The 18,960-nt window shown below is 34.1% G+C and overlaps 2 protein-coding genes across 10 annotated transcripts in view; one reads left to right on the forward strand and one right to left on the reverse strand.

Annotated features, from left to right (window-relative positions):
• Window positions 1-699: 699 nt before the first annotated feature.
• LOC117322793 lies at window positions 700-2,052 on the reverse strand. Its single transcript, XM_033877737.1, has 2 exons — window positions 2,028-2,052; window positions 700-1,745 (listed from the first exon to the last, which is right to left on the reverse strand). The coding sequence occupies exons 1-2, from the start codon at window positions 2,050-2,052 to the stop codon at window positions 700-702; spliced, it is 1,071 nt and encodes a 356-aa protein (XP_033733628.1).
• A 1,785-nt stretch (window positions 2,053-3,837) lies between these two features.
• The window catches only part of LOC117324415 (leucine-rich repeat-containing protein 9-like), a 56,439-nt gene continuing 41,316 nt past the window's right edge, over window positions 3,838-18,960 (forward strand). For 3 of the 9 annotated variants that reach the window (XM_033880259.1, XM_033880264.1, XM_033880263.1), the window contains exons 1-10: window positions 3,866-4,106; window positions 8,236-8,601; window positions 9,363-9,584; window positions 9,980-10,120; window positions 10,498-10,561; window positions 10,892-10,962; window positions 11,249-11,428; window positions 13,168-13,323; window positions 15,301-15,438; window positions 18,737-18,831. In XM_033880259.1, the coding sequence (XP_033736150.1) occupies window positions 8,401-8,601; window positions 9,363-9,584; window positions 9,980-10,120; window positions 10,498-10,561; window positions 10,892-10,962; window positions 11,249-11,428; window positions 13,168-13,323; window positions 15,301-15,438; window positions 18,737-18,831 (1,268 nt within the window). In that variant the 5' untranslated portion in view covers window positions 3,866-4,106; window positions 8,236-8,400. Of the gene's footprint in view, window positions 4,107-8,235; window positions 8,602-9,362; window positions 9,585-9,979; window positions 10,121-10,497; window positions 10,562-10,891; window positions 10,963-11,248; window positions 11,429-13,167; window positions 13,324-15,300; window positions 15,439-18,736; window positions 18,832-18,960 lie in introns of all 9 variants that reach the window. The other 6 variants (XM_033880266.1, XM_033880267.1, XM_033880260.1 and 3 more) reach the window with 5 other exon arrangements.

The following is an 18,960-nucleotide window of genomic DNA, read 5'->3' on the forward strand; positions in this document are numbered from 1 at the left end:
TTGGTTACATTGCTCCAGCTTAACTTATACTAATGGCTGGCTGTAACTCTTTGGTTACATTGCTCCAGCATTACTTATTATAAAATGGCTGGCTGTAACTCTTTGGTTACATTGCTCCAGCTTAACTTATACTAATGGTTGGCTGTAACTCTTTGGTTACATTGATCCAGCCTTTGGACCTATATATAAATATGTAGGATAAAAATAGAACTGTTAGAATATTTTTGGGGTAATTTTCATGAGAGATTGGTTTTTAACCAACCCGTATATATATATATATACATGAAAATACTGCCCAAACTCTGATAAATTATGATAATAATATAGCTGAGTGCCCCAAAAATAAGTGCCTAATATATTTATATACAATTGTTATTTAGTTCAGTATACATATACATATAAACATATCATCTTCTTTTGATAAGAATTGATGTCAACGAAGGAGACGAAAAGAATAGATAGAGTAATAATATATAAATCAAATAAGAAATGGCCATACATATATAAATATCAAAAATATACTACTTCATTGCTGTCAGTAGAAAGAATTTGAACACTGCAAAATACACACTAGTCTCTGGCCTGAAAAAATTGTAAACTAATTATAAGACTGCAAAATCTGGTAAAGACATGCAATCTAACATTAACCATGACCTATATCTATAACATCAGTTCAAATAGTAGCATAGGTGATAAACATCAATGCTTTGTAAGTGCAATCTGGGCCTCTCTGATGCAAGATTGAGGCGTTCTAATGTATCTACAGTAAGCGTCTGAGGACCATCTTCCTAGAACCTTAATCAGATGGTCCTCCACGTGAGCTGCTGCTGCTGAGGTGGCAGCTCCAATACGAAATGAATGTCCATTATAAAGTTCTGAATTAATTCCTATGCACTGCAATACATGCTTAAACTTGGCAATAAATATAGAACGTGTTAAAGCTTGTCCGTTGTCCACAATGAACAGGGGATCGTCTGGTGAAGGGTTCTGCCTAAGTCTGGCTGACACGTAATTACAACACGCGACATAAGGACATAAAATGCCCCCGACTTTAAATAGTTTTAACTTCACCCCTTCCCTAAACGGGTTCGTTTTGGATTTTTTGAGGTGTACCATGACGTATTCATCTGTTATTATCAAATCGCTCACGCACAAATGCACTGTATGATCAAATGATGTTTTAACAGTAAATTCACCACATCTCAAGAAGCCAAAGAAAGCTACGATGCATGCTGTCTGCATCATCAAGTCTTCGAAAGAAGTTGCCTTTTGTCGTAGATATCCACATAGGCCTACGTCTTTCAAAATGTTGAATGTCACTGGGTACCGAGGTCTGCTGATCTTGCCACGTGCACGTTTCACGCCTCCCAGGATGGCGTACATCCGTCTCAATTCGGCAGAACTAGGAAATGGTATATTGTGTTTGAGACACATAAATTTGATACCGCACATGTATAATTTGATTGTAGCATATGAAAGTTTCAAGTTGTAACAATGGGCCACAAAGTAAATGAGCATGTCCTCAGTAACTTGTAGGTTAGACAAGTTGACACTGGCCATAATACCGGCCAATAGCAGAATGAAGTTGTTGAATCCTGTGTTGTAGGCCTGTCGGGTGTTAGGGGCTATTGCCGTCTCCCACAGATCATCAATCACCGAGCCTAGTCCCAAAAAACTTCCGATGGGTTTGGTACTGTGCAGGGCGTTAGGTTGGCATCTGGAGCCAAGGTTCTGAATCTTGCCATCTGTAAACGAGACAATGAATCAGCGATAAGATTACATTTGCCTGGTACATGCTTAGAAAGTACAACAAAGGAGTCAGTTGTGGCACACATAGTCAAACGACGCATCAGAGGCATGATATTCCCTGTTTTGGACCGTCCCTTCTGGAGGATAGCTACTGTAGCTAAATTGTCACATCTAAATAAGATACGAAGTCCCTTCCAAGTGTGACCCCATATCATCGCAGCAACCACTATTGGATATAACTCTTTAAATGCAATAGATACCTCCTCTCCATTACATACGTGACTCTTGATAGTTTCCGGCCATGCCTGAGCAAACCACTGCCCCTGCATTGTGTATATAATCAGGGACGTACATCTATATGTATGTACTAATATAATGCTTCTGAACTTATCTTGGGCTGCATTTTTGTAGCATATATTTAAGCATTGAACTGTTTTTGTATGGTATTTATGAGCTATTTGAATGCCAGAGCTTTGCAAGCAAACAAATAATAATGTGCACATTATTATTTGTTTGCTTGCAAAGCTCTGGCATTCAAATAGATCATAAATACCATACAAAAAACAGTTCAACGCTTATATTTACATTCCTTTTACTTTTTTTGTTTTGTTTTTTAAATACTATAATTCGTATTTAAAATTCATAATTCCCGCCTTGCCAACAGTCAGTAAATTTTTGTCCGTCGTTGGAACAGCCGGAACATGGTCGCGTGCTTTTTGGCAAACAAAATAGTACGTAGAAAATTACAAAAAAAAAAAACAACTTAATTTTGTTAATCATTTTATTATCAACGTAATACGCAAATGGCATATTTTTTATAACAAATAATGTAGACAAAATAATTAGTCGTTAAACTTAATTATCCTGGATATTGTAGTTCCGGTCTGTGTTGTATTAATACGCTGATAAGTGTAGCGCGTGATGGATGGCATTTAATAGTTCATCAATGCCAGAGCTCTCAAACTGACTATATAGTTACAATACCAGACAAATGTAAATATATTCATTTATTATTTCATATCCTTCTCAGCCACATTCAGTACACGTTATGTATGTAATGGTTTGATTTTTCCTTCAACCCAGGTTCTTAATTATGCTTAATAGTACCGTGCTTTGAATATACAAACCACACAAGAATTAGATACAGGTCCTACATTTATTCAGCACTATCATTGGCAATATCAGAGACCTATATACTAAGTTAATATAGGTCTCTGGCAATATAAACCATAACTATTACAGCACCACAGAATAAAACCATATTCCACACTATCATACACGAAGCAGCTATTACCAACATAGACTGAAGGAAAGTAACCAGCCAATGGCTTCTGTTAAGCAAAGGAAAAGTAGAGAAAGTAAAGTATAGAAGGGAAGTACACAACCAACTTGAGTAATGAAGTACCAGCCAATGGATTCTATATCTTCATACAACTTCCCACACATACTCGTTACATTCAAACATATAAACTAGCACACTTTTCCGTTCAAAATGGTGCACATAGATTAGCAGACACTGTTTTCAATATAAAATGCACAATCATTATATTACTCGCACACATTCCCAAACTATATACATACTCTCATACTACATATATTTTACATTCTGAACACGTATATTCACATTTACAGGTAATAATTCAACTATAATTCAACAAAATACTCTAATACATACACACATACTTCTGCTAAGGGACACAGCACTCAAACAAAGGTACATAACTGACAAAATCCATTCCCGTTACATGTACAATGACATCTTGTTTCACTCAATTAGCGTGACAGAGAGGGTGATAAAATCTTAATCTCAAGTATATAGGTTTGGGTGGTCGGGCGGCCTGAAAACGTATAACTTTGCTGAAAATCTAAACATATATCATGTAAACATAGAGTCTCTTATATTGCTTTCTTTATATATATGATGTAAGCATGAATGATTTTTTTTAATCAAGTGGCAGATTAGTAGTTTATTTAACATCAAGCATGAAACACGACATTTCCCCGTATAATATTGCTTTCTTCATTTTGTTAGAAACCCCCAATGCAGTACCCCTTTCGTCTCGTTAGAAACGACCCCGAACACGTGATCTGAAATCAGCCAATCAGTTTTCTTCATAAAGTTTCAAGATGGCAGACACTTCGAGGCGACAGACTTCAATGAATGGTACAGGATATGTTTACTTAGGATTTAGGGTATAACACGTGTTTCTGTGCACTTAAGTTTTCAGTGAATACATCCATGACACTATATCTGAAACACAAACTTGTTGTATCGAAAATAAACCAACGAAATCTGCAATTAATAGACGAAACACATCGAAACTGCACTAGGCCTATTGAAACGTGACTACTGAAACGTATGTAAATAACATTTTTGTCAATCGATGATTGCCGCATTTTCCTGTTCAATGTAATGTCTTTGCCATAATCTAATTTAAGAAAATGTTTGGATACTACCGTATTGTTGTAAGCATTAATTTCTCACTGAAATAAGAGATCTATACCATACGGTATTAATTCTTGCTCGGCTGTGGTTGCATTTGATCCAAGGCTGAAATGTATCCCATGTACTTGCTAATACCAGTGATATCTTGTATATTAACATGAAAATCCTTTTGACATCTTGAAAAATAAGAGATACTATTTTGTTCAAATATACACGTTTATTATAACCCTGCAATGTTTGGCCTATATTACATGTATCTACATTTGAGACCGTGCATGGCAGACTTTGACATTTTGCCAGATACTGTACTTTTTATAATGATGAAGGAAGTTACGTTAATGCAATCACTGAGATTTTATTGGATTGTATTGTGATTAGAGTTCCTAATTCATGCTTATACATACATGTCACACCTGGTAGAATTTTAAAGTGTGTCTTTTGATTAGTCGATCATGTCTGTAAAAGTAGTTAGAGTGGATTGATGTGGCTTATAATTAGGCCTATATGTGCACATAGACTCATAGTCTCTGCAGCAGTTCATATCTTAGTTAGTTTCAATTATCATTAAAACAAACAAATTTTAATAAATAATGTGGGATTTGCCACCCAAAATTATCACTGCTACCCACTGTTTGGGCAGAGATTTGCGGGACAAAATGAACCTACCGCATAGAAAAATAAAATAAAAAACATTCATTGCATAGTATGAACTGCCATCACATCGATTCAACTTGCGATGTTATTTTGTTCAAACTTTTAGTTATATTATTTATATATTTATTTTTCTGCTTTTACCATCTGTACAACACCTAAGATGTTTTTTAATTAATTATAATAGGCCCTCGGAGAATTAATTTTAATATTTATAATCAAAACTTAAGATTTCTAATGCTCCTTTATACACACGAAGATTGGCATAATTAAGACACACAAAGAATCTACTGCACATGTACCTATTTTATTGAATTATATTTTAGCTTATGATTTAAAATGAAAATTATATATCACATTATTTCTATAAAGTAGATATTGATTATATTGTAAATCATAATATAGAGACAAGATCTGTAAAATGTCATGTCCAAGATGGTCAAATTGCAGATTCCAAGAAAAATCTTGAAAAAAATTGGTATATTTCTGAATGTTGCAAAAATTCTATGATCTGTATACATTGTATATGGTAAAGTGCATGTGAAACAAGGGACATAACTGTTTGAGATCAGAGCTTTAACTATGAATGAAATATATGTATAGCTGTTTCATAAATCTATTATACAATATACACTACAGGAAATGGAAACTATATTAAATTAATATAATTACAGATGAAACTACCATATAATAGGCCACTTCTGTAATGATTGAAAACCTGATTATATAATTATAAAGTGACAATTTAAGGAAACCTGATTCAGCTCCCATTATGATTATAATAATTATTATGCAATGAAATTTATTCTATATGAATCTCTATAATATAAAGGCTACCTGCAGCAGCAAACTCACTTTTCTCTACTCTATTGATGAGTGGTCTTTTTAGACAATTTAGGTACATATATACATGCTGTTCTTTTTTCCAGACAAGACATATTTCATGTAGACAATAGAAATTATGATAGTTTAATTTGGAATGCATCATAGCATATTTCAGGTACACATATATTTGATTTTATATAATATTTTATGTTTACTAATTAATACCAATTCCAAACTCATAGCAACATCATGTTACCTGGAATATTTCGACCATCTCTCATGGTCTTTGTCAGCCAACTTGTTTGAACACTGCAGTGCTAGTCAGTTAATACAGCATTCCAAACTAAGTTTTTTTCCTATAGAATATAGATGTTGATCATGATCTGTAAAATATTTGTTTCCAGAGTTAAGTATACATAATACACTTGGTGTTGGAGATAATGAGTCTTTGTAATGAGGAGTTGATCTGTTTACATTATATATAGTGATTATACGTTAAGGCCCTTCCAGTATACAAATTAAAATGTATAAAGACGATGTGTGTCATCATCTTATAAGGTTCACCAGCCTGACCAGGATTGGTTTGTACACAAATGCAAATTATAGGTCTTCGCTGTACTTTAACTTTTGTATCTTGAATTAATCTAAAGTGTCAGGAATCAATTTTTATTGGTCACATTATTATACCAATGTGTGTGTGTGTACACATGTCCTGTAGCTATATAGACTATTCATCAAACAAAACACATAGGTTTTAAATACTGCCACCTAAAGAGGTCCAATGTCTCGGTGTTAAACTACTGGAATGTAGTCACTCTGAATAGAAATGTAAAAATCAGTGTTAGATAGCAAGAATTGTGTGAGTGTCACCAAACAGTTGACATCAATATAAAATGTATGTTTTTCAACCAACAACATTCGTACAGGATCAATGTATACAAAAACTGTTTGTGCTAAAACAAATCCAATGATAATTTCTACTTGAAGCAGAATTATATGCTATCATATTTCACATTTTCTATTTTTAAAGTATTTCTTTGAGGTATATTGTCTGCAGGTGTCCTTTTTGAATTCTACATGACTGAGAAATGTCAACTTGCCAAATTGTTCACCTAGTATTACTTTAGTACTGGTGTATAGTAGATATTGATTCTTGTATGAATGTATACATACCAAGTTGTTTATAATTATGTTATACAGCTCATGATTCTCATCTGACCATTATATTGGAAGGGTATAATGTATTAAAGGTTTACTGGTAAATTTAAACTGTAAAAAAAAGATTCTTTATGATGTAATGATCACCATTATGGTATTACATACAGCTACAGGTTATATATATATATATTTACATACTGTATTACCGGTACAGGCTTACAGTTTCAAATTTAATTAACTGTGAGTCTGTGATCAATGCTGTAATCTGTATGTGGTGGTAATATCAGTTATATGGCACAGCCTCTGTTAAAGCCAGACAATTTTGTTAGCAATATAAATATTCCAGTCAATACATACTACTTTTTTTTTTATCTCCGTAGAAGCAGAGGATGTTGTTCTCTGTAGTTCTGTATGGATTTTTATTAAACTTATATATTTCATTTTTAAATGTTGAAATTTACACTTAAGCTGATTGTAGTTATTCATGGATTTTTACCAAGCTTGGTTAATGAAAGGTTAAGGTGCATCACGTGTGATTATACATTATGTATACTCTGTGTGGTAGGAATTTTGTGTATATATTGGTATTTTATTTGTTCAATGTAATGCTTGAATTAAACAATTTGTCAGTTTTTTCAATTATGAACAAATTAACATAGAAAAGTGCATGTAATGATTTAGATTAAATTATAATGTTGGTGTTAATGTACTTTAGTCATGAATGATTTGCTTTACATAAAGAATGTATAGGTTTTTAAATGGTTGTTGCATAGCAAATCAGATGTATGTGAGAAATGTGTAATTATCCTTTATTAGCATTTACTGTAAATTAATTAAACATAAATCTGCCACCCATAATTTTCGATTGAATTTTAATGTTTGGTGACCTATGTTTTGAGAATAGAATAATATTAACCAGTAGGTCCAGGGATGAAAAATAGGCAGGGAAGGTGTTTAATGTACTTCCTGTTTATTTCTGTATAATTTTGATCCACCTAAAGAGAGATTGCAGTCATCCGAGCCCGAGATTAAGGAGATTCAGCTGTATGTTATGTATGCTATTGTGTTTGATATAATGTATATTAAATAGCTGTGTATAAGTACTTAGGTATATATTTAATCTGAAGTCTGTGTTTGAAGTGAACTACCCAATGCCACTCTACAATATCTGACAGGTTTATGTACATTGTATGTATATCATTACTGACTAACCCAGTGTAATTTGTATATGGATTCTAGTCCTTTTTAAAGCCAAGCTTGAATATACATTGAGTATAGGACTAATCCTTAACACTTGATCTTTAGGAATGTTTTGATAGATCATGAAGTGTAATAATTGATTTGTAGCACTGTTTAAGTTGAATACAGATTTTATCTGAGGTATGTTTAAAAAATTACTGTTTCAGATGGTGTCTAGTTAAAATGTTCACACCGGAGCTGAAAGGCAACATTGCTACTGATATTACATAGGACATGTTTGTTCACATTGTACAGTGAATGGTGAAACACCTCTACCCTGAAATGGGAAGTAAACCAACAGAAAGCCATTGTGGGGACCAAACAGAGACGTGATGTCATTGTCAAATGGGTCCCTTTCTGGGTCCCTGTCAGGGTCCAGTTCCGGGGGACTGCTGCGGCCTTCTGGGAGCTCCACAGAGACAGGGGGGACGATTGGTGGGCAACAAACAGGATCTCTCATAGGGTCCTCATCACAGTCTGCCCTCAAACCAAAGTCCCTAAAGGAAGAGGAGGATGAAATACTCAGGGAAATTGTAAGTGATCAATCAGTAGGATTGGCAACGTATCGTAAACATGTACTAGTATATAGTATGTGTAAATGTGTTCTAAAAAATAAAAAAATTGTAAATAATTACTTCTTTTTCTTAAACATTCAGAAAACTTGTTGCAATACATATTTTTATTATGAAATCTGATAAAAGGTAGCTGCATGAGGGATGGTATAATTGGTAATTCTTCTATTTCCGATAACTGTCCCCTGGCCGAGACATACCAGAGTTTCTAAAAATGGTAGTTGCTGCTCCTGCTTAGCGCTCAGCATACAAGGAGTGGGACGACTGGTTCGCCCGTTGTCAGTATAATGTGACCGGATAGGGTGTGCTGCTGGGTGTCTTCGGCAGTATGCTTCAGTGAGGTAGCACTATAAATCGGCAAAAGTTCCGGCCTATCACAAGGAGACTTTACACGAACATACCGCAGCCTCCCAAAACACATACGCACTCACCACACGCATTCATGTCGCATACACGGGAGGCCGTCCTTAAATGACCTTAGCTGTTAATAGGACGTTAAACAAAATAAACCAAACCAAACCAATATTCCGATAACTGCTGGCAGTTTCTGTTTGTAGAATACATACCTTTGTTTGGTTCAGTGATTGAACAGTTTAGTTACTACGTTCAAGCGATATTAGTTGTCCTTAGGATACTCTTCTTGTTTTCATTGATAAGTAGAATTAATTTTGTTTATTTTATATTGTTTAAAGATTTGAATCTGTTCTGTTGTGGTTTTACAGTGCAGCGTCAATGGACTAAATTACAACAAAATTGAGAATGGGGAGGTTTTTACATGTACAGTGCTGGAGATGTTTTTCTCTGGGATGCCGAGGATCGTGGCAATGAGACACTTCCCTAATGTGTCCTGCCTTACCCTAGTCGACCAGCAGATTCAGAAAATTGAGGGCCTGTCATGTCTTAACAACCTCAAGGAACTGTGGATTAGTGAGACAGGGGTCAAGGTCTGTGTCCTGTGGTAATGTGATATGATCTGCCTGTAACAGGACTAATCTGTATTACCATTTCTGTGTGTTATCACATTTAAATAATGAGGAAGGTCCTTTTAAAATGCTATATATATATATGAATTGGAATCAGCATTGTTAATGATATTTCATTGCCTTAGTTTAAGTTGACACTTATATATGCTGGTCCCTTGGGATTATTGCAGATACAGATGTATACTTTCCATCTCAAACTCTGTATTATGTTGCTGGAGAAGACACTGAAACCAACATTCTCATTGATGAAAATATGTAATATAAAGTTAATGTTGGTCCTGTTACTATCTATTTATTTAGTAGGTTTTAGTATTTGTCACTTATGCATATGTAGCTTTGTTTTCTTATGTCTACAGAGAATAGAAAATATTGGTGCTTTGAAGAAACTGCAGAAGTTGTACTTATTCTCCAACAAGATTAGTAAAATAGAAAATATGGATCACCTAGTGGATCTGGAGGTGTTATGGCTGAATAGCAACAGTATAGTCCACATAGAGGTATGTCAGTCACAGTGTAGAGACAAAGGGAGGACCATGGCTGTCCTGTAGCATTATAGAAAAGTAAAAGAGTTTATCCTGTACTTCCTTGGGTGAAAGTTTATTACATTTACATTGACCCACCTTCAAAAAATTCACTTCATGTCATTGGAACTTAATTAATACTTGGGGTGTGGGTCGACCTATAGGTGAGGCAGTGTGTCATGTTTCAAAAGTATGTCAATACGACTTTCATTTCCACCCTTAACCTACAATTAGTCTACATCAAAGAAAAAGTTTGTCTTGGCTCTACACATCTTCATCATCAGAATTGTCTTGTTTTCAATGGAAATTTATTTAAACACTTATCAATACCAGTCTTTTATTTTTTCCCTCAGAACCTTTCTTCTTTATGCAAACTGAAACAGTTGAATCTTGCACAAAATTGTATTACCAAAATAGGTAAGTGTGAAAACAATGTCTTGAATCATTTTTTTATGATCGTCCTGTAATATTGTATCATAGTAATTTTACTATTTCATGCATTATAATGATAATGTAAACAAGTGATTTTGAATGAAGTATGAAAAGGTATTAATTTAATAATAAAAGTGGTTCTCAAAAATTGTTGACAAGATAATATCTTGCTTGTATATAGATCAATGTTTTCAATTTCATTTTATTTTCATGTGACCAAACACAACTAAAACTAAAAGATCTTATATTTGATAGAAAAAGGAACCAATTTGATAAGATCTAATTATATGTCTATCTGTTTATATCATTGGTCAGGTCATACTTTAGATGCTAATCAGAGTTTAGAGGATCTTAACCTGTCAGGAAACAACATATCGTCGTTACGGGTAGGTAAAATATTTCTGCACAAAGCATTATATTGTCTGTACATGTAGGTTCATTAAATCCCCATGAAAACAAAAATGGTATTGATGTTTCAGGTAATTTTTTTTAACCAAGTATAGTTCCTGAACTTTTAAATTAGTGGAATTTGACACCTGATTTGATTGTAGGTGCTCAGTGACAAATTATCAATCATCTCCTCCGTGAAGAGGGCCAGCTTTGTGAATTGTATTTAAGTAGCATGTCAAACACAAAGACATTTTATTGAGAGGCTTTTGTTATAACCTTTAGGACCTAACTCACCTGATGAGACTGTCCAAGCTACAGAGCCTGAGTATGAAGGACCCAATCTACTCACCTGCACCAGTCAGTCTGCTGTGTAACTACTCCACACATGTGCTGTACCATATGCCCCACTTGGCCACACTAGACACGTACGACGTTAGCAAGTCTATTGTGGACATGGCCGAGGTGAGTCTCTCACACCTATACATCACTAATCCAATACATACCCATTGGTATGGTAGTTGATATACTCATTCAGTTCCTTCTCATCCCATCAGAATTGCAGCAGGTTCAATAATATTAAAAACAGTTAAATTGTCAGCAGAGTGTTAAACTGTCAGGCTGTCCAGTGGCCCTAAAATTCCTAAAAAAATCCAGATTTTTTTAGTTTTGCTAAAATTCCTTAATAAAATTTAGAATCTAAGGGGAAATCATAAAAAAAAACCTGAATTTTTCATGTGAAATCCTATTTATTTTTTATCCTTCTGCTCTAGCAATTATGAAAACGAATTCATACTAAATGTGTCTAAATTGAATGAAGTTTGCAGTTCATATTCAGTTTATGCAGCGAAAGGCAGTTGACAGTGGATCCTTGTGTCAAGCTTGTTTATTGGTTGTGACTTTGTGACAAAGACATGAGGTTGTGACTTTGTGACAAAGATGTGAGGTTGTGACTTTGTGACAAAGATGTGGGGTTGTGACTTTGTGACAAAGATGTGAGGTTTTGACTTTGTGACAAAGATGTGAGGTTGTGACTTTGTGACAAAGATGTGAGGTTGTGACTTTGTGACAAAGATGTGAGGTTGTGACTTTGTGACAAAGATGTGACTTTGTGACAAAGATGTGAGGTTGTGACTTTGTGACAAAGATGTGAGGTTGTGACTTTGTGACAAAGATGTGAGGTTGTGACTTTGTGACAAAGATGTGAGGTTGTGACTTTGTGACAAAGATGTGAGGTTGTGACTTTGTGACAAAGATGTGATGTTGTGACTTTGTGACAAAGATGTGAGGTTGTGACTTTGTGACAAAGATGTGAGGTTGTGACTTTGTGACAAAGATGTGAGGTTGGGACTTTGTGACAAAGATGTAAGGTTTTGACTTTTTGACAAAGATGTAAGGTTGGGACTTTGTGACAAAGATGTGGGGTTGTGACTTTGTGACAAAGATGTGAGGTTGTGACTTTGTGACAAAGATGTGAGGTTGTGACTTTGTGACTTTGTGACAAAGATGTGAGGTTTTGACTTTGTGACAAAGATGTGAGGTTGTGACTTTGTGACAAAGATGTGAGGTTGTGACTTTGTGACAAAGATGTGAGGTTGTGACTTTGTGACAAAGATGTGAGGTTGTGACTTTATGACAAAGATGTGAGGTTGTGACTTTGTGACAAAGATGTGAGGTTGTGACTTTGTGACAAAGATGTGAGGTTGTGACTTTGTGACAAAGATGTGACTATTAAGGTTACTGCCAATAATAGCTGAGACAATGGAACTCAAATGTCTCAAACTGACCGAATTTAGTTCACAAATTCCTGATTTTAGCCCTAAAGTATCCCTCAGTTTTCTTAATCTTATCCTGAAAATTTGCCCTTATTTTTTTGTCAAAAAGTGCTGGGCAGCCTATCCTGTTTCTTATGAGTCATACCAAGTGAGATCTGTACTTTCTGATATCTGATCTAATTATATGACCAGAATATCCACATTGTGTTGGATAATCAACAGAAATCATCCCACCTTGGTAATGACCTGTTTGTTGGATCTATACTTGGTGAAAATTTCAGTGTATAATTTGAGATACCTGTATATAATATATGTCATATCATTCACACTATAAATGCATGATGAAACTTAATTAAAAGATGTCTAGGTTCAAAGTCCTCTTTTGTTTTCTTACATAGCTCAGTTGTTTATACCTTTTCTTGTTTACAGACAACAGTGATGAAAAAGAAAATGTATTACAACATGAGAGTAAAGACGGTGAAGAGAAATATGGTCGACATTTTATCTAAGATGGAAATATACAAACAACGTTTACTTGAGTCTCCTCGTGAGCGAATTCGTGCTTTAGCAAGTTCAATAAAAGAGGTACGTTTTTCATGTTTGCATTCATTTTGTGTGTCTTTGTTATTATTATTATTTCTTTTTTTTTAAATTTTTCATTGCTGTAGTATTAGTTTGACTTTAATTGTTTGTTATTATAAATACTGTTCATTTTATATTCTTTTTTTTGTGTTATGTTCACTTTTGTTTGCCTGTGTGATAAGTAGATTTTTAATTCTGATTCTTTGATATACTTTTTGTTTGATATACTTGTCTCTTAAATGAACTGATTTCTTTTCTTTTACCAATATATAATGTAAGGAATTTTATAATATACTTGTGGGTTTGAAACAAAGAAAAGTCTTATAAAACTGTTTGGCCTCTTGTAGCTTGTGTTTCTGTCAGCAGTTTAGTTATATTTATAATTAGTAAGCGAAGCTTGAAGTGTTGCTTAAAAGAGTGTCATAGTGTGTACTAAGATAGCCTGATTCAGGAATGACTTTGGATACTGCAAATTTTGAAATAATGCTGAAAATTACCTGGTGACTCTGGCTGATGCTAATAGTTTGAATCAAAGTACCTTAAATGGTAGCTATATAGAAAGAGGGTGAAAATTTATTGTCAAAGTGATCATAATCAAACAACCAACATCGTAATATTACTTTATAGAAATTCATATTATATAAATGAGTAAATAGAAAGACAAAATCATGAAATTTGTGATCAAGATAAATATGCCGTCTCCTTAAATTGGAAAGTTTACGAAGCCGAGTAATTAAAATGTTAATCACCCAGTATTTAAGACACTGGACCATTCCCAGTAATAAGGATTCAGATAATTGATATATATACCCATAACATGAACTATAAACAAAATTTAGTGATTTACCCTATACCCTTGAGACAGCCCCCGAAACTACTTCAGGCCTAAAAACAGCATGTACAGTGTAGGGCAAGATATTTCTGGAAATCATATTGGGACCTAGTCTAATGGGTACCCTTTCTTTGATGACAGTGTATTTATATTACCATGTAGCTGATTTAATTCTCGTGAAAATTATTTTATTATTTAAATATGCTCAGTTTCATTTTCTTCTGATGCAAACAAATTAGATTTGTATCTGTGTATTATACAGATTTTTTCAAGAAGATCTTTACCAATAAATAACTTATATATTGATATAAATTGTCTGCCTGGTGTTTCAGAATGAATTTGGTTTAGATTAAATTTCTTTTGCCTTGTTTTCTTCATTATTTCTTTCCTGGTGATACACCTCTTTTACACAAAAGTATTTTTCTCTATACTGACTCAATGAATATTAGATATCATTAATTTTTTTTATTGTGTGGTGAAGCCACATGAAATATTGATGTAAATAACAGCTTATACTCGTTTAAATTACTTGCTTCAAGCCAGGTTTTGTCAGCTTTATTTAAAGTGCAACACATAACAAATTTAGATTAAAAAAAGTCCAAGGGAAACACTTCAAGTAATGATGGGCTGGCAATTGTTACTTGGGTGTTTGTCAGTTGTCACACAGAAAGTGCAAAGTAAATTGAGAATTTATTGAGGTATCTTTATAAAGTACACTTTTAAACCTTGAAATACAAAGCACAGGAGGACATCCTAGTAATTGAGTAGTAGAAGGATTTTGAGCTTTTTATAAATTTCAAGTTAAAATAATTACGCTGCATGGTAATTATTTATTTGCAATAAGAACATGGCTAATGTTAGTTCTATGGATGATAGGCAAAAAACATAAAATGAGAAAGATGTCAAGTTTTGAAGGTATTGTTTGACCATTTGAATAGAATTGGGTTTGGACATCATGAACAATTCTATAGGAGACATTTACAGGCAGAATGTTCTATTTGTAGTTTACTGAATGTCCTGCTTAGTGGATAGATTACGACTGATCTCACTGTAGATACATGTACAGTAGACACTTCATTAGAAGGTTGTATTAACCTCACTGGTATAAATCTAGACATTGTATTTCCACACAAACCTAAAACTTGCAGGTGCGAACAGAACTCGAGGAAATGCATGATTTCAACAATTTGGTGCCAACCCGCAAAGTTTCCGACTCATCTAATGATGAGGAGGAGCATGATGATGAGGATGCTGAACTTGTTTTGGCTGTTGAAATAGAGAACCAGGTGACCAAACGTTGTCTTTCTGACCTTGTCACTAACTACATATGTAGTACTTATACTGCCTGCCTGTGGTCTATATCCACCCTTAGCTGATTTGTTTGTAGTTGACCCTTAACCTCTGCATATTTACTCACCATCATTGACCCTTGACCTCTAACTGTTTTACTTACTCATGATTAACCCTATTAACTATATATCCCTTAGACTGTAAAGTTGGCCTTTTTAATGCATGTGCCTATTAGTGTATAAATACCATAATTAACAATTGTACCATTTCAGATACAGTTCAGTATACATGTACAGTGTACAAATTACAGCATATCATTTACTAAGCTAAATATAATATCAGATGTTAGACAGATGTCCTATTAAGTCAAAAATACTACAAATTTAAGGACCAGTCAATCAGTGTTTGAATATTAAAAAAAAAATGACAGGAAATTGATATCAAAGAGAAGTCTTAGTCATTTGTAAATGAATTAATTCAATGTCATATCCTTGACACGGATTTAAAACATCAATTTCCTGTTTTGAACACTAGGAAATCCTAGCTGTTACAACTGATGCAATAACAGAAATTGAAAGCCGTCATTAATATGGATCTGATATAATTTACCTTAACCAGAGATAATTGTAAACACCATTGAATTGACAGCATGTTGTTGTTATGGATTTCAGTGCTTTCCTCTGATGCTACTGATAATTTATAATCAGCCAAATATAATATTGTGGAATGCATGCAGAAATCTGAATTTGGAAAAAAATGTATTAGAAAATTTACTCTAGTCTTCAGGCATTTGTTAAGATTTGTTTACCACATTTTCACTTTGATTATATCTATTCTACCCTTCCCAATGTAATGAAATGTGTTTTTGCTGGATTAAAGGCAACTGCTCTAAAAATGATCAATAGATTTTGGAACAGCATGTGCATGTTATATATATGATTGCAGTGCAGTAGTAAGTTAATCCTTTTTTTCCTGAGTGACTCAACTCGTTATGTCCCGCCTGAAAACTTGATGGCAGGTATTCCATCAATAGCTAGTGAGAATCAGAGGAAACTCTTGACAGGTCTGCAATGAAAATGTTGTTGTATAGGAATGTTATAGGATTGTTGTTAAATTGGGTAGAATGCTGTTGTATGCTTGTTTACATAATGATGAGATATTGTTGGTTTACTTACCTCGATACATTAATTATATTGTATACATACTGTCACAGTAACATGTATATTTGTGTAGGTGTAGGTGATACTCACATCCAATCACATGTTTATTTCAAACTTCATATTTTGAAAAGGAGAAGAGAATGAAAACTTGCATGTTTAAAAAGCATTATATCATGGCAAATCTATAATGTATCTGACACATGCACTAGCAAGGCCACATATAGAACTTTGTATTTTCACCATTTGACAGTGAAGCTTTGATTGCATTATAATAGTAAAGTTGCTGCTGGTGATTTGACAGGGAAACAGAAATATACATGTGATTATTTTTGCGGTCCCGGTTTACTGATCAGGTCTGTAATACCCACCTGGGCCAGTGTCGAGGATTATACATTATACCTACAACAGATCCTGGTTAATGCCATATTAAAGGGTTGTACTGTTTATTGATCCCTGGTGTATTATAAACACAGTATATAAGTGTGACAAGGTTTTAATCTTCTAAATCTCTGAACACTTTCTTAATTCCCTATGAAAATTTACATACTGTACATGTAGCTCTATATTTACACTCTTGTAGCAATGTGTGTCCATCCATCTGTCCATCCAAGGGGAAAAAAACTTTCAACTACTCCTGATCTGCTTAGCCAATATTAAATTTACAGCAATCTAATTAAAGATAGACTTGTAATCTCTGCTCCTCTATGATACTCTTTGACACCTTCCATTGCAGGGGAGTGGAAATTAAAAATCTAATTTAAATTAGATAGAATTTACTTCTACCCATGATCATCAGTACATCATGCATCTTGAATTTCACACTGCCATTACAGGCCTACCCTCCTAAACCTACAAAACGAATACCGGTACTCTTTTAATCTTCAGTCTAATGGTATTCTTACAGTTTCATGTATACAGTATATTGAAGGAATAAGGACTAATTGTATCTGGACGTTTCTGCTGGTAGACATGTACACCCACTGCTATGTACAAATTGTTTCAATAAATGTACAATTACAATGGTTTTTTTTTTTTTTTTTTTCATTTTGATCATGAAATTGTTCATGATGGAATGAGGATATTTGTTAACCTTTGATTTACATTTGTACTTGTAGGTCTAGTTAAATCTGTAGACAGTTGTAATGTTTTCTGTCAATTCCTATGTAGACCTTTATAGAGCAATTTTTCCTGCATATATAACCTACAGGATAGTACCATTTATCATTGCATGTATACGTGTATCCAGGAACTGTTTATTTCCTATAGACTTCTATGGCTGATATGTCTGGAATGATTTTGATGTTGTCATATTAAACGTGTTCATACTTTGTCGATGTGGCTCTGGTAATAATAGTTGTCATTGTGTGGTGTTTACATGGCACACTGTAATTCACAATGGTGATGTGTTAGAGACGCAATCATTCTCGGTGGTTTCTGCTTCTTGACAATAATCATGCAGCAATGTAACTATATTGGATACAGTGCTCAGTCGAGCGAGAGACGGAGGCTGACATCCTGATCTGATTACCGTAGTTGTGCATCAATATCATCTCGAGTGTTATATTCAGTATTTTCAAAAGAATTTAAATTTGATGAATAGATTCCATCTGATTACTGTAGCAGCAAGTGATGTAGGGATGTCAGGCATTGTCAGCTCAATTCTGCTGTATTGTCCTGATAGAATCTTGAAGAAAAAAAATACCAAAGATAAAAGCCTCACCATCAGATGATGTGATTTAGATCTTCAAATGGTAGCCAAACTGTTGGAAAGGTGCAGCAAGCTAGTTTTAACACAATCAAGTGCAGTAACAAGTGATGCCCAGGATGAAAATGAAACTGTAATGATATCAGAATTAGATATTGACAAAAATTGAAATTAATTCTGGGATGTATTTGTTTGGATTCTCATAAATTGAATGAAAACTGAATTTCACAGTTTGTCAAGAAATGGATTGAATTGATAATTAACATTGTGACTTTTTAAGTTTTAAAAAAATTGAAATTTTCAGTTATTGATTATCAAGAATTTGTACTAGAAATGTATATCAAAGCTTTGATCTACACTGCCATAAACTGTTTTTCTTCATATGAGTTTTCTGACCCATGATCATTGATTTTTCTACTTGTTTGACAGGCAAGATTGCAACATTTAGATGAGAATGGAGCTTTTGCCACAAAATTGACAGCCATAAAGGAGCGAATGAAAAAATGGGAGAAGAAATGTGCAGAGTAAGTGAGAAACATCCATATTGGTAATTACTGGTGCTTATTATAGTCCCCTATCGGTGAAACAGGGCTGTATCAACATTTCTGTCCGTCTTGTACATAACGCCAAAGTTTGTCAGCACTTCAGCGACT

Source organism: Pecten maximus, chromosome 3 (assembly GCF_902652985.1).
Source record: "Pecten maximus chromosome 3, xPecMax1.1, whole genome shotgun sequence".
Lineage (NCBI taxonomy): Eukaryota > Metazoa > Mollusca > Bivalvia > Pectinida > Pectinidae > Pecten > Pecten maximus.